At 35.4% G+C, this 15,400-nt stretch overlaps 1 protein-coding gene and 1 pseudogene across 1 annotated transcript in view; both read right to left on the minus strand.

Annotated features, from left to right (window-relative positions):
- EPB41L4A (erythrocyte membrane protein band 4.1 like 4A) overlaps positions 1-15,400 on the minus strand; it is a 195,580-nt gene that overhangs the window by 114,282 nt on the left and 65,898 nt on the right. Inside the window, 1 exon segment of the mRNA XM_043975760.1 lies at positions 4,819-4,870. Coding sequence (XP_043831695.1) covers positions 4,819-4,870 — 52 coding nt within the window.
- LOC122737295 lies at positions 12,864-13,359 on the minus strand (annotated as a pseudogene).

The following is a 15,400-nucleotide window of genomic DNA, read 5'->3' on the forward strand; positions in this document are numbered from 1 at the left end:
AAAGTTCTTTCCAACACAATTCATGTTTCTGTGTTTAATGAACATTGTTTTGAATTATTTCATATTCTTTCTCATCTAATACATTCATTAATCTAATTTACTATTTTTAACAGATAAGAGATTTGAAGGTTTTCATGACTGCTGTTTTATAATACAGTTTGAGACCTGGAAATGCTTCCCCCCACCTTTTATCCTTACCTCCCCCCATTATTTCCCTTGATATTGTAGATCTTTTGTTTCCCCAATAGTTATTATTTTGTCTAGCTGGTAGGTTGACTGTTAAATCATTCTTAGATATAAAATAATTCTGATAATCTTGTTAATTGTATTATATTAGTGAATCTCAACCAGGAGCAATGATTATTCTTTGAGCTGTTTAAGTGGGTCTTTATTTCTCTAAGGAATGTTTTTTTTCTTTTCTTTTTTTTTTTTTAGTGAGGCAATTGGGGTTAAGTGACTTGCCCAGGGTCACACAGCTAGTAAATGTTAAGTGTCTGAGGCCGGATTTGAACTCAGGTACTCCTGACTCCAGGGCCGGTGCTCTATCCACTGTGCCACCTAGCTGCCCCAGGAATGTTTTATAATTGTATCTATATAACAGGCATTGAGTGTTCTTCAGTAGATTGCCTCTGAAACATTTTATGCATTTTATAGTTATTGTGAGTTGAACTTTTACTTCTATCATCATCTCCTGGATTTTGTTACTACTATATAAAAATGATACAATTTCTTGTGTTTATTTTGTAATTTGCTACTTTACTTAAGCTATTGTCTTAATTGGTTTCTTTGCTGATCACCTAAGACACATTAAGAAAATAATGCCATCAACAAATAGGGAGAGTTTTATCTCATCATTACTTATCCTTATCCTATTAAATTCTTTCCCTTATCTTATTGCTATTATTGTCTTGTCTAGAACTCTATTAAATAGTAGCTCCTCTATTTACTAGGAAAGTTTCTGACATTTCCCCATTGCATATCATGGTAGCTTTGGGTATTGGATATTTTTATCACATTAGAAAAAGATTACCATGCCAGAATTTCTTTTTTAAAAATAATTTTAATGACATATTTTGTTTTCATATCATCAAAATTTCTCTTAGTAACGCTTCCTCTAACTATCCAACCTAAAAAAATACCTGAAAAAGAAGAGACAAAAATTATCAAAGCTGATAATTGTAAAGGACTTAGCATAGTGCTTGACTATCATTGTTATTATTTGTTGATTTTCTAATTTTTAAGAATTAATATTTAGGTCATTAACTATTTTTCTATATTACTGTTCAATATTTTTAGGTATATAGTTTTTCTTCTGGGAACTTCTTTGGCTAAATTAAAAATTTTTTTGGTATGTTGTTTTATAACTGATACTGTTTTCCACATAGAAATCATTTCTACAATAATTTTTTTACCCACTCATTTAGACTTTCATTATTAAGTCTTGATTTAAGTGCTCATTTTTTCTTGTGCTCCCTTAATTGATAATTATCATTATTGTATTGTGGTTTTTAAATAATATATATTTCTGATTCTTTACATTTACTTGCAATTTTCCCCTAGCCATTACATAAGATTTATTATTTATTTATTATTTTATAAAAAGTTTTTATTTTTTTCTACTACATCCCCTATGGTATTGAAAAATGTGCATGTTCTTAGTGGTACCATTCTGAAGGTAGCATGAATCTTTTAGCTCTCAATTCTCTAAAAACTATGAGGTTTTGATTTTTTGTCCAATCTACAGCTTTTTTCAGTTTATTGAACTGTTTTATCTATTTACATTTAAAGTTATTATAGTATAAACTGATGCAAAGTAAGCAAAGCCAAGAAAGCAATATACACAGTAACTACAGAAATATAAGTGTAAAGAATGACACATCAAAAAATAAAAGAAAATGTAACAAAGTTATTAAGATAAAATCATACTTGAATGAAGAAATATTAGAAGATACCTCCAATTTACCCTTTGTGGAGATGAAAGGTCTACCGGGTGTTACACATTGCACTTGTGGTTTTTCTAAGAAAATCATGTTTGCTTTGTGCTCTTCATTAATTCTCTTCCTTTCCTCTAACATTCAGAACTTCATTATCTGATTCATGTTTTACATCCTTATTTAACTCTTCTTAAATCTCTTTTTGTTCCCTTCTTCCTATCCTGGATTATCTCAGAACCCATCCAGAATGGCTGGGCAGCTGAAAGACTTGCCACTACTAGATACCTACCTTTTTCTTCTCCTTCCCTGCCCCCATTCTAGCAAGGGCTGACTACAACCCATTTGAGAAGCCTAACTGCTCATTTGGCTTAGATGTAATAGGAGTCATCAATTCTATTCTTTCTAGTGTGATGGAGGAAAACTTTAGGTCTTACCATCTGCTCTGTCTGCTACATTTATCTAAGCCTTATCATCTATCTTGACTAAATGTCCTACAGATCCCTGCCATGGTTATCTGACCTAGTGATATAACTTAAGGATCTCTAAGTCTTACCATCTGCTTTGCTATAGAATTCTTAGGATTTCTGGGCTTTTCCACCTACTGTGAAGCTGAACTTTCTTTTATGTGTTCTTTCCCTCAATTTGAGTGTGAGCTCTTTGAGAGAGGAATGGTCTAACCTAGAACTAAGCATCAGGCTTGGCACAGAGAAAGCCCTTAAAAATGCTTTTTTCACTCATTCATTTATACATCTTATTGGTCACAACCTGGAACCATTATAAAGACCAGAAGTTCTTAATCTTTGGCCATCTGGTAAACCCTATGGACCTCTTCTCACAATAATGCTTTTAAATACATAAAATAAAATAGAGAGGATTATAATAGAAAGTAATTATACTGAAATACATTTCTCAAATCATAACAATAAAAAATTTTAAAAATCAAGTTCACAAACTCCAAATGAAAAACTCCTAATATAAACTATTGATATAGTTTATGTTATAGAAATAGCAGGGTTCATATTATTACTATTGTTTTAAACTAAAACTCCCTATTTTGCCTAGTCTGGAAGTCTATTTTGTTCCTTCTTTAGTAGTCTAGTATCTGCCTGTTCATGAAGGTCGACTATATTGATGCAAGACTTAATGTAGCCCAATGTAGCTTAACATTCCAGAGCTCAAGAGATCCATCAGACTCAGTCTCCCCAGTAGAAGGGATTATAAGTATGTGTTACCATACTTGGCCATTTCTATTAAAAGCCATATTTGGTTTTTTAATTTTTTACAGAGTTAAATTAAGAAAATGGAGTCAGAGAACTCAAACAAATATTAGAACATAAAATAGTGCATTTAACAAAGAAGTTATATTGTTAAAATAATGCATCTAACTTAAAATCATATTTTAAACTGTATTGCTATTTCCCCTGATAGAGTTGTGGTTTTTTTTTCAATTTTTACATTTACTCTATAACTTTATTTGTATTTCTGACAGGTTGTATCTAGATCTTTGATCATATATGATAAAAGGTGAAAGAATATTAAATATTTAAAGAACTAAGTCCTGCACCACCATCAAGCAAAAAATGAACAAGTTGAAATCTAAGGGCCCTTACTAAGAAGACAACAGCTGCTGCCATGATGGTGTATAAGGAGCTAATGGCGCCTGAGAGAAATGATTATTTCTTTCTTATATATTAATAACCAATTATTAATTGAGATGAAGGTTTTTCTTATTTCCTCATTCAGTTCTGGGTACATACTTAGGCTGCACCCCACCCAACTAGAAAACCTTACAAAGAATCTAATCTAGGTGAATTCCAGCCCATTGTGTTCTTTTCAGGCAGGTTTCCATGTAGATAGATCCCTTTTTTCTAGATTAAGGAGGATCAGGATAGGGGTAAGGGGTGGTCTAGGTAGAGATAAATAAGAGTGACATAATCAAAATCAGGTCCTCCAGTCCCTCATTAGAATAAGCCTACCTCTCTTATATTATTCATTCACTACTTAATTGTTAACCAATCAGAGTTGACTTCTTTCTGTTGGGAACAACCACTCTACCAAAGGCATATAAGCATTGATCAGCCTCCATGGTTCATCTTTGGTTTATGAGAAAAAGCCAAATGACCATCATTTCATTATCTGCTAGCAATAAGCACTAAAAATTTATTATTAAATAATCAGAAACTGTGTCTTGAACTTTTTATATATCACATCTAATAAATTAGATTCTACTCTCTAAGCCACTGAGATCACCTCTCATAAACACACATACACATGCATGCACACACATATATGTATAATGTTATTGTATTCCTTCTTTAACAATCTGGGAGATGACTGAAAATATCATTGGACATAATCTTAGTTATGCTCTGACTCATATTATTTATATACATTTTTTCAAATATTCAAAATGAGTGTACTAGCTATTCTCAGAAGGAAGCCAAATACTCTTTGATGGTGTATGATCTCTTCTAGGTTAAAAAGGAACCACTTAGTAAATTGCTGTCTCAGACACCAGACTGGCATCTTAACTGATATGAAAGAGGAATACTCTAGGAAAATCTATCTTGTTAAAATTCAAATGACAAATAATCTTTTTTTTTCTCCTTTTAAGATACAGTCAGGCTCCCTGACTCTTTAATTTGAAAGCAAAATTTAAAATTTAGACAGCTAAAAAAAGTACTTATATGTTATCAGCCCCCACAAAAAACCCATATACCCCAACAAAATAACACATTTTCTCCAAAAAGATAACACAGCTCACTCTATGCAGAGTATTTATTCATTTCAAAAAGTTATCATCTATGATCACAACCTATACCATTATTTTGGACACCACATAACTTTCAAATCATACTTTATAAATTGAAAATTAAATACATACTGTTTATTAGTTCTTTGTGCTCTGCAAGGGTTTTTGCAGGATCCAGCCAGTACTGCATGAAGAAAAAAGGTAGTTTGATAAATCAGTATATCATATAAATCATGTGTGTTTATGTACATACTTTTTGGTATTCATGGCACTCAAATATATGTCACGGAAGCATAAGCTATAAAATATATATACCACAGTCTAATATCAGTTGTTTTGTTACTTGTATTAGGAATTATATCAGATTAGATTAATTCAACTGAACTAAACTGAATCCAATTTAACATTTATTATTAAACACCTATTAAGTAGAAAGGCACTTTGTTAGAAACATTCTCTGCCCAGAATCAATGACTCAAGCAATCACTTTTATTAATAGCATGTACATACACACACACACACACACACACACACACACATATACATATACACACGGAGGGGGGCATTATAGGTTTTAGGGATACAAAGACAAAAAGCGAACAATCCTTGAAAGAGTTTACATTCTAGTGGGGGGAAATCAATACAATGACTATTTCCTAAGCAACTGCTAAATTGTTGAATACTGTATTAGATGCTCAGAAAGTGCAATATTTAGCTAACACAGGGTCCATGCATTCAAGGAGGTTAGTCTTAAAGGGCAATATGCTACCCCACCATCCCAGCCTCCAGACTGTCATTATTAAAGGAAATGACTCCTCATTAGCCCCACCACAAACTGCTGAGTGGCACAGGCAAGTCAGCCTAACTTAAGTGGCAAGATGCTCTAAAAGAGAGACAGGAGGTGGTAAGTGCCAAGTGAGTCAAACAACCACCACTGCTTCAACCACCATCTTCTCTCAGACCTATATGAAGACATCAGAGGATCGTGATCCCAAGAACAGTAGGAATAACAGTTCTACCCACCCAACCCCTGAAACTAGCAGCCCAGTTTCCAGCCAAACCCCTAAAGCCTTGTACAGATGTGATTTAGCAATGTCTTCTTCAGATTCTGGAGCCCCTGCCTTCTCAGCAGCCACAGCTACTGAAAAACCAGGGAAAAAAAAGGTCTCATTACCAAAGTCTGGCATTGTCAAATGGTTCAAAATTAGAAACGGATATAGTTTCAGCAATGGAAATTATACTAAAGAAGCTATATTACCTTCTACTTTGCCACTGAACTCTAATAACCACTGGACCTTTCCACCTGACTTACAACTGAAACCTCTTTTGCATGATGCTTCCCCATTATAATATAATATAATATAATATAATATAATATAATATAATATAATATAATATAATATAATATAATATAAATTTCTCTCCTATTTATATTCTCAGAGCTAATTAGGACAATGACCTACACAAAGTCCTACTGTGATGCATAATCACAGCACAGGGGTGACCAAGGGCTCTTAAAGACTGTACTAGCCAAGAGAGGACTACCAGAAGCCAAGAAGGTGAAGTAAACAGGAAATCACCTGAACACTCCCACATTCACTTCCAAATAACTGTAAAATAGCATCTCAAAATGAATTCTGGGGCAAAATAATAAATAAAAAGATGGACTGAAACAATTTTCTAGGCCAAGCCAACTTGAAAGGTTGGCAGGAAAGGTCTATCTCACTTGGGTAAAGGGGGAGCATAGTCCAGGGCAGGCAGTGTCCTTGCAAGCCAGCAGGCAGCCGAACCCCAGTACAAGTAGGTGACTGAGGCCCTACAGCTCCATTGCCACAGTGTGTGACCTGCAAGTGGCACCCTCTCCACTCCCCAGCCCCAGACTCCAATGCCTTAGTAGCTTCTGAATTTCCCCCATCATTTTCATCAAACCAATCCTGATAATTGTGAGTGTTCTGGCCCAGATGAGTAAATGCAGTGCTATATACCAAATCTCTGAAAGCTGCCCAATCCTTTTCTGTTCCACTCAAAATAAAACAGAAGCACATAGAACATATTACCCTTCAGATTTATGGAAAGAAGAATTTATGAATAAATGAAAGAGAACATTGTGGGATATAAATTGGATACTTACATTAAATTAAAACCAATGTAGCCAAGATTAGAAGAAAAGCAGATTACTAGCTGTGTGGCCCTGGGCAAGTCACTTAACCCCAATTGCCTTACTAAAAGAAGAGGAAGAGGAAGAAGAAGAAGAAGAAGAAGAAGAAGAAGAAGAAGAAGAAGAAGAAGAAGAAGAAGAAGAAGAAAAGCAGAAAAATCAGGGAAAATTGTTATAGACAGTTTCTCAGAAAAGGACTCATATTACAAATACATAGAGAACTTAGTAAAATTTATAAGAGTATGAGTCATTCCCCAATTAATAAATGGTCAAAGTATATGAACAGGCAGTTTTTGGAAGAAGAAATCAAAGCTATATATAGTCATATAAAAAAACACTCCAAATCATTATTGAGAAATGCAAATTTAAACAAATTGGAGATACCATCTCATGCCTATCAGATTGGTTAAAGAGATAGAAGGGAGAATGATAAATGTTGAAGGGGATGTGGAAAAATTGGGACACTAATTCATTGTTGGTGAAACTGTGAATTGATCTAACCATTCTGAAGAACAATATGGAATTATGCCAAAAGAATTATAAAACTGGATATACCTTTTGACCCAACAATACCACTATTACACCTAATTCCCAAAGGAAAAAGGAAAAGAAACAATATTTTCTAAGATATTTATAATAGTTCTTTTTATGGTAGCAAAGAATTGGAAATTGCAGGGATGCCCATCTACTGGGGAAAGGCTGAATAAATTGTTGCATATAAGGTGCTATAAGAAATGACAAGCAGAGTTTATTTTATTTTATTTCTTAAATAGCATTTTATTTTTTCCAATTACATTTAAAGACAATTTTAAACATTTATTAAAAAATTTTTTTTGAGTTACAAATTTTCTTTTTTACCTTTCCTTCCTTCTCCCTAAAAAGGTAAGAATTTTAAATAGGTTATATATGTACAATCATGTAAAACATTTTCTTATTGGTCATGTTGTGAAAGAAGAAATGTATGGTTACACACACACACACACACACACACACACACACACACACACACACACACACACACACACAAAACACCCTCCCCCAATGTTGGCCTTCTCTAATGTAAGTCTGGGAGGGAGACAACTCAAAAATCAAAATGCAACAAAACAAATAAATAAATCAATAAATGGAAAACTAAGATTTTTTTCAATCTTAATAGTATTTTATTTTTTACAGTAAAGATAGTTTTCAACATTTGTTTTTTATAAGATTTTGAGTTCTAATTTTTTTCTCCCTCCCCCTTCCCCAAGATGGCTAGCAATCTGATACAAACAAAAAACCCCTCAAAAGTAAAAATAGTATGGTTCAATTTGCATTCAGATTCCACAGTTCTTTTTCTGGATGTGAAGAGCATTTTCCATCCTGAGTCTTGGAACATTGTATTGGTGAGAAGACCTAAGTCTATAAAATTTCTGGAGGGCAATCAGGGTTAAGTGACTTGCCTAGGATCACACAGCTAGTAAGTGTCAAGTGTCTGAGGTCAGATTGTAACTCAGACCCTCCTAACTTTAGGGCACATGCTCAATCCACTGCACCACCTAGCTGCCCAGATAATAAGATTTTTTAAAATCTTGGGGGAGGAAATGAAATAAAAAAGAAATTACTATTTTAGAGTAAGAAGACAAAAAGTCATTGGTACATACTGGTAAATATAGTTATGTAAAATCTAAAGATTAATAAGATTATACTTTCTTAAAATAGGAAGAAAATAAGCCAAGGCTAATCCAAGGATCATTTAATCAAAAATCTCATAAATAGGAGCCACAGGGCTTTTATAAGCCACCACCTTGTAATTTAAAGAATGTTTTTATGTTCACTAACAAATAGGCTTCTTGTCACCTTTCAGTATCAACAAAGTCAAATGTTGCTATTATTTATTTCATCACAGTTAAAATATATCCTGCTCTTCAAAAAACAAATGAAAAAGATTGCAACTCTACTGTCTACTTTCAGAAGCTGCTTTTTACCCTCAAAATACTACAGCTAGATTGAAATATAGTACAGGGGAACCAAGGCTTTGGCTCAGATGCCAACATAAGCCTCTTCTCACCAACTCTTCTTAGTGAGCATGGCTTCCTGTCCCCAAGATCTACTGCTTTCTCAGTGGTGCAGACTGCTACCTGTCCTGGGACCCACTCCATGTAGAATGATCTAGATCAACAGATAATGTGAGGGAAGCATCAACCAAGGGACAGGTGCTGGTCTCCAATACTATCCCCTCCTCCTATAGTAAATAAAGCAACTAAAATGTCTATAACCTTTGAACTAGAGTCTAGATTCCTAGGCTTATACCAGTCTTGTTATGCCTTACCCCACATGTATTCTTCGGTCCAGTGAGACTGGATTTCTGACTGTTCTACAAACGAGAAAATACATTTCTTGGCTCTAGGCATTTTCTCTGGCTGTTCTCCATGCCTGCAACACTCTCCCTCCTCCATTCTCCCCACTGACCTCCCTGGCTTCTTTTAAATCCCAACTAAAATCCCACCTTCTACAAGAAGTCTTCCCCAATACCTCTTAATTCCAGTACTTTCCCTCTTTTAATTACTTCCTATTAATCTTTGCTTCTGCCCATTGTGGACTATTCTTTCCTGTTCTTTGGTGAAGGAGAACTGGAGATGGAACCAATTTATGAGATTCATGAGGTTGAAAGAGCCAGTAGTGTTTTCCAACTGCTGTGGCCACCACAACCCTGATCAGAAACTTGCTTGACTCAAGCCAGCAGAATAAGTTGACCCAGTGGCAAGATTTTGTGTCCTGTAAGCCTAACAGCTACTATGTCCGTTAATAGTTACAGGTGCAGAGAAACTCCACTGATTCTTCCAACCTTTAAAAACTCATAGATTAATTTCATTTCTAATTCTCATTCCCCTAATAATAAGAATATAAACTTTAGGGATCTTATTCTCAAATCCCACTCAAAATTTGGGTTCTCAATGGTCAATTAGCTACATTACCCCCTCCCCCCGCCCCATGCTTCTAAGGGGATCTACCCTTGAGGAGAACTCCAGTTACCTCATGCTATCAGATTGAACTCCCATTCTGGTATGTTTGCTCCAATATTAGGTAATAAGCAATTGATATTAATTAACTTTTACAAAAGAATATTTATTTATTTATTTTATTTTTTAGTGAGGCAATTGGGGTTAAGTGACTTGCCCAGGGTCACACAGCTAGTAAGTGTTAAGTGTCTGAGGCCAGATTTGAACTCAGGTACTCCTGACTCCAGGGCTGGTGCTCTATCCACTGTGCCACCTAGCTGCCCCCCAAGAATATTTATTAAAAAGATAAAGAATCAAAACCCAAAAACGTTCCTTCTGATCTGGAATATACTTTGTCCTCTGAATTGGCATTTAATATGATAATTTAAAAAAACAACAACAACAACACTACTACTTGCAGGTTTCCCAGTTGTTTCTGGGAGAAGAAGAATGAATATGAAGTAGACATAGGTCTGCTTGGGACATTTCCTAGAACTTCTGTCCTAGTACATATCATCAAAAACTAAGTCTATCCTAGTCAAACAAGACCATTTAGTAACTTTAGTTCTTGTGTTTAAAAGTATATTTCTTAAATTAAGGTTAGACCTATTTAAGCATCAAGGTGAAAAGAAATAGAGAATGTTCCATATATTGCAATTTAAACATCTGTGATAGAAACAGTATTTCCTCAGGCACTTCCATATAAATAGGGCTTAGTTTTTCCTAAGACTAGCTTGCTCCTGCATGAGGCACCAAAATGCTCCTTTGAGACTTGATTGGCTTGAGGACTGGTTAATGTTGGCATAGCTTCCTGTTCTTTTGAGTATAGAAGGAGCTCCAGTTCCTTTTTCAGAGACTTCTGACTGTGGACCAACAGCATGACTAACATCAGGAGGAAGCTGCACTTAGCTAAAATAATTAATCATGAAATTTACTTGAAGAATATCCTTTCTCTGTTATACTTAAGTAAACTTCCCTTTTAAAAATGTTTCTTAAAATTTTATTTTTACTCAAGTAGATGTAAAAACAATTTTAAACATCCATTTAAAAAAACTTAAGTTTCAAATTTTTCCCTTCCTTCCTCCACACCTCCTCCCTGAAAAGGGAGGCAATTTGATATAGGCCATACATGTGCAGTCATGTAAAACACACCTCCACATTAGTCAATGTTGTGAAAGAAAATACAGACCAAAAAGAACAAACAAGAAAAACAAAGCATGTTTTAAAAAGTATGCTTTGATCTGCATTCAGACTCCATCAATTCTTTCTCTGGAGGGGCTAACATTTTTCATCATAGTCCTTCAGAACTGTATTGCTGAGAATAGCTAAAAAATTCACAACTGATCATCATATAATGTCATTGTTACTGTGTACAATGTTCTCCTGGTTCTGCTCATTTCAACACTTCATTAGTTCATGTAAATCCTTTCAGATTTTTCTGAGAGCATCCTGCTTGTCATTTCTTGTAGCACAATGGTATTCTATCACAACCATATACTATAAATTGTTCATCCACTCCGCAATTGATGGGCATTCCCTTAACTTCCAGTTTTTATCCACCACAAAAAGAGCTGCTATAAATATTTTTGTATCTATAGGTCCTTTTCCTTTTTTTTTTTTTTCTCTTTAGGATACAGACCCAGTGGTAGTATTCTGGGTCTAAGGGTATGCACAGTTTGATAGCCTTTTGGGTATAGTTCCAAATTACTCTACAGAATGGTTGCATAAGTTCGTAACTCCAATAATACATTATTGTCTCATTTTATTACATTTCTCCAACATTTCCTTTTCTGTCATATTATCCAATCTGAAAGGTATGGGGCGGTATTTTAGTTATTTTAATTTGCATTTCTCTAATTAATAGTGTGAGAAAATAATAGGGTTTTGGAAAAGCCCAAAGGTCCCCTCCAGAGGGGATTGATTGGATTAAGATTGATTAGATTGACTGACTTCACTGATTAATTCACTTTTTTATAGTTTTACTCACCACAATAGTGATTTAGAGGATTTTTTCATGACAATAGATAGCTTTGAATACTTCATCTGAAAATTTCCTGTTCATATCCTTTGACTGTTTATCAATTCAGGAATGACTTGTATTCTTAAGTTCTCTATATACTTGAGGAATGAGGTCTTTATTAGAAGAACTTGCTATAAAATTTTTTTCCACAGTTATGATTACTGTATATTTCCCTCCATCCTATTTTCCTTTCTGTTTATCCTTTCTCTCTCCTTTCACCCTGTCCATCCTCAAACATGTTTTGTTTCTAATGACTAACTCCCCAAATCTTCCAGGAACTTTTTTTTTGGGGGGGGGAGCTGAGACCAATTCACATTTTTCTTTGAAGTTTTGCATATAGCAATTTTTACTTTGTCTTCTTTTGAATTTGTGTTTAGATCTTCCCTGTCACCATAGTAGCTTTCTATAATCAGGTTCTTTTTTTGTTGTTTGCTTATTTCTCCAGTCTATTTCCTGATATTAAAATGGAACTCTGCTCTTGGGGTGGAGGGGACATTGTCCCAAGCTTCAGGTTTTTTTGTGCAGCTGTTTTCAGAGCTAGTTCTGGGGTGGTGGGTGGGGTGTCTGTTCTTCCAAGAGTATAATCTGAAAGGTGTGTTTCCTACTTTCTTGGCCTGTACACTGGCCTATGAGCAACTATAAACATTCTTTTCCACCCTGGAACTGTGACCAGGGTCCTTACTCCTCTGGAGCTGCAAGTTCTGGTGTGCTGATGCTTCTTCTTGTCCTGGCACTTTGACCCAGTACTGCAACTCAGATCCACATATGGGCAATGCAACAGAGTCCTGCACCTAGTGAGTGCTAACAAGAGAGACCCCTGTAATCTCTTGACCAGTTGTCCAACCTCTTTACCGTCTGTGGACTAAGAGCTCTGGAAGTCACTGATGTTGATTAAGTTGCCTCCAAGGCTTGCTGCTGTCTTGCTGGGGCATTGTCTGTGCTGGATTGTGCTCTACTCTCACCCTGGTGGGACAGCTCATTCTTGATTACTTTCCAAGTTGTCCTGGTCTGGAATATTGTTTCACCCCATTCTTTTTTTTTTTACATGAAAACTGTTTACTATGACAAAGACATCATACAATTTTTGTGATCTTGCTCTTTCCTTCTTGCCTTTGTACAAGGCCAGAAGAGAAACATTTGTAACTTTCACAACCTTGAAGCGAACTCCAGGAATATCACCAACAGCATGACCTTTTCGACAAAATCCAGCAACCAAAACTTCATCGTTTTCCTCAATAAAGTTCAAGCAACCATCATTGGGAACAAAGGTGGTGATTTTTTTTGCCATTCTTAATCAACTGGACTCTCACACACTTCCTGATGGCAGAATTGGGCTGCTTGGCTTCAACACCAACTTTCTCCAAGACAATCCCTTTTGTGTGAGATGCTCCTCCAAATGGGTTGGCCTTCAAGGCTGTGCCCAAATGAGCTTTCTTGTATTGTTTGTCATGCTACTTTTGGTCTCTTCTGTGGCTGCGGAGCTTTCTAGCTGTACGAAGACCATGACACTTACCCATGCTGCCGCCATCTGGGCCAAAGCCCACCCCATTCTTTTGTTGGGGTTTCTATTCCAGAATTCAAGGAATTATTCTAAAGCTATTTAGAGGGGAATTTGGGAGAGCTTAGATTAGTCTCTGCCTTTTCTCTGCCGTCTTGGCTCTCCTCCCTACCTCCTCATTGGTTCTGTAAACTTCCTTTTGTTAACTGTTAAAGAGCTTATTTTCATTTTAATTCTGGATTTAAACTACCTGTGGACCTAGCCTGAAATGGGCTTAGCTCACAACATGCCAACAAGAGGTTAATTGTGTGTGTGTGTGTGTGTGTGTGTGTGTGTGAGGCAATTGCGGTTAAGTGACTTGCCCAGGATCACACAGCGAGTATCAAGTGTCTGAGGTCATATTTGAACTCAGGTCCTCCTGAATCCAGGGCCAGTGCTCTATCCACTGTGCCACCTAGCTACCCCTGGTTAATTTATTTTAATGGAAAAAAACCAACCAAACAAAACCTTTTTTAAAAGGTTAAATTAAGATTCTTATAAATGAGGGGCAGCTAGGTGGTGCATCATGGATAGATATCCATCATGATAGAGCATCGGCCCTGGAGTCAGGAGGACCTGAATTCAAATCTGACCTCAGACACTTAACACTTAATAGCTGTGTGACCCTGGGCAAGTCACTTAACCCCAATTGCTTCACCAAAAAGAAAAATGTATTGTCAGTATATTAATTAGGCAAAAACATTATATTTTCTATGAAGAAAGTAACTAGGATCATTATCTCTATCACCAAAGCTCTTACTATAACTTATCAGCTAGACAAAATTTTAATATATCTCCACTTAAACTTAAGTCTTTATAGAGCTACACTCTTTCATAGTCCTTTGTAGTTAATTTGGGTATTTATAATAGTCAAAGTGACTTATTCTTTCAAAATTATTCTTAAAACAATATTGCTGTTACTGTGTACAATGTTCTCTTGGTTCTGCTCATTTCACTCTTCATTATTTCACATAAATCCATCCATGTTCTTCTAAGATCATAGCTCATCATTTCTCATAGTACAATAATATTTCATCACAATCATAAACCACAACTTGTTCAACCATTTCTCAGTTGATGGGGATCCTCTCAATTTCCAGTTCTTTGCCACCACAACATATAGTTTTTACTGGATAGGAAAACAATGAAGACATGCATGCCTCTTGGACATAAATATCTAAGAAATAAGAACAATGAAAGATAAGATCAAGGCCAGCTATTTAAATGATGGTTCTAAACTCTGTTTCTGTAAACAACAACAACAATAACAAAAAGACTGATAATGCATCAACGGTAATGCCTATAGCAAAGAAATGGAAAATCAATCAAAAGATGGTCTGCTTTCCCCAGGTTCAATTATGAATGGTAAATATGCAATAAATATGACCTCATGATACAACATAATGGATTCACTCTCAAGCAGTGCTTGGGCTCCTTCTAGGTGAAGTAGAACCATAGCAGCTAGTGAAACTCTTCTGATGAATCAAAGGAATGTCTGCAGGAGGTGTCTAATACATTATAAACTGAAAACAATTTTCCTCAAAAGAATAAAGTATATTTCCCTTTATTCATGAGCTTTTAAAAATTTGCAGTTAATGAAAATGAAACCAAAAAGGAAGAGAACTATAAGGATCATAAACTGTAGACCAGTGATCCAGACTTTGATTCCCTACCCTGCAAAATTCTAGAATTTCATTAAAAGAAGAGGAAGCAGTTATCATAATGAACCAGCATGGCTACATTAAAAACAGTTCATGTCAGAATGTTATTGCCTTTTATGATAGGGTTACCAGAGGTTAATGTTATATATATATATATATAACATTATAATCTTATCATATTTTACCAATACTCCATGAATTTCATAAAATTCTCTGGTCAAACTAGTGATACATGAACTAGATGATAGAAATTGATTCAGAATCAACTGAATGCCTGAATCAAATAGTAGCCATTAATGGTTCAATGCCAGCTTGGAGGATGTCTCCAGTTGAGTGCATAGTGGTCAGTAATGTTCTTTT

This window comes from Dromiciops gliroides, chromosome 1, assembly GCF_019393635.1.
Source record: "Dromiciops gliroides isolate mDroGli1 chromosome 1, mDroGli1.pri, whole genome shotgun sequence".
Classification (NCBI taxonomy): domain Eukaryota; kingdom Metazoa; phylum Chordata; class Mammalia; order Microbiotheria; family Microbiotheriidae; genus Dromiciops; species Dromiciops gliroides.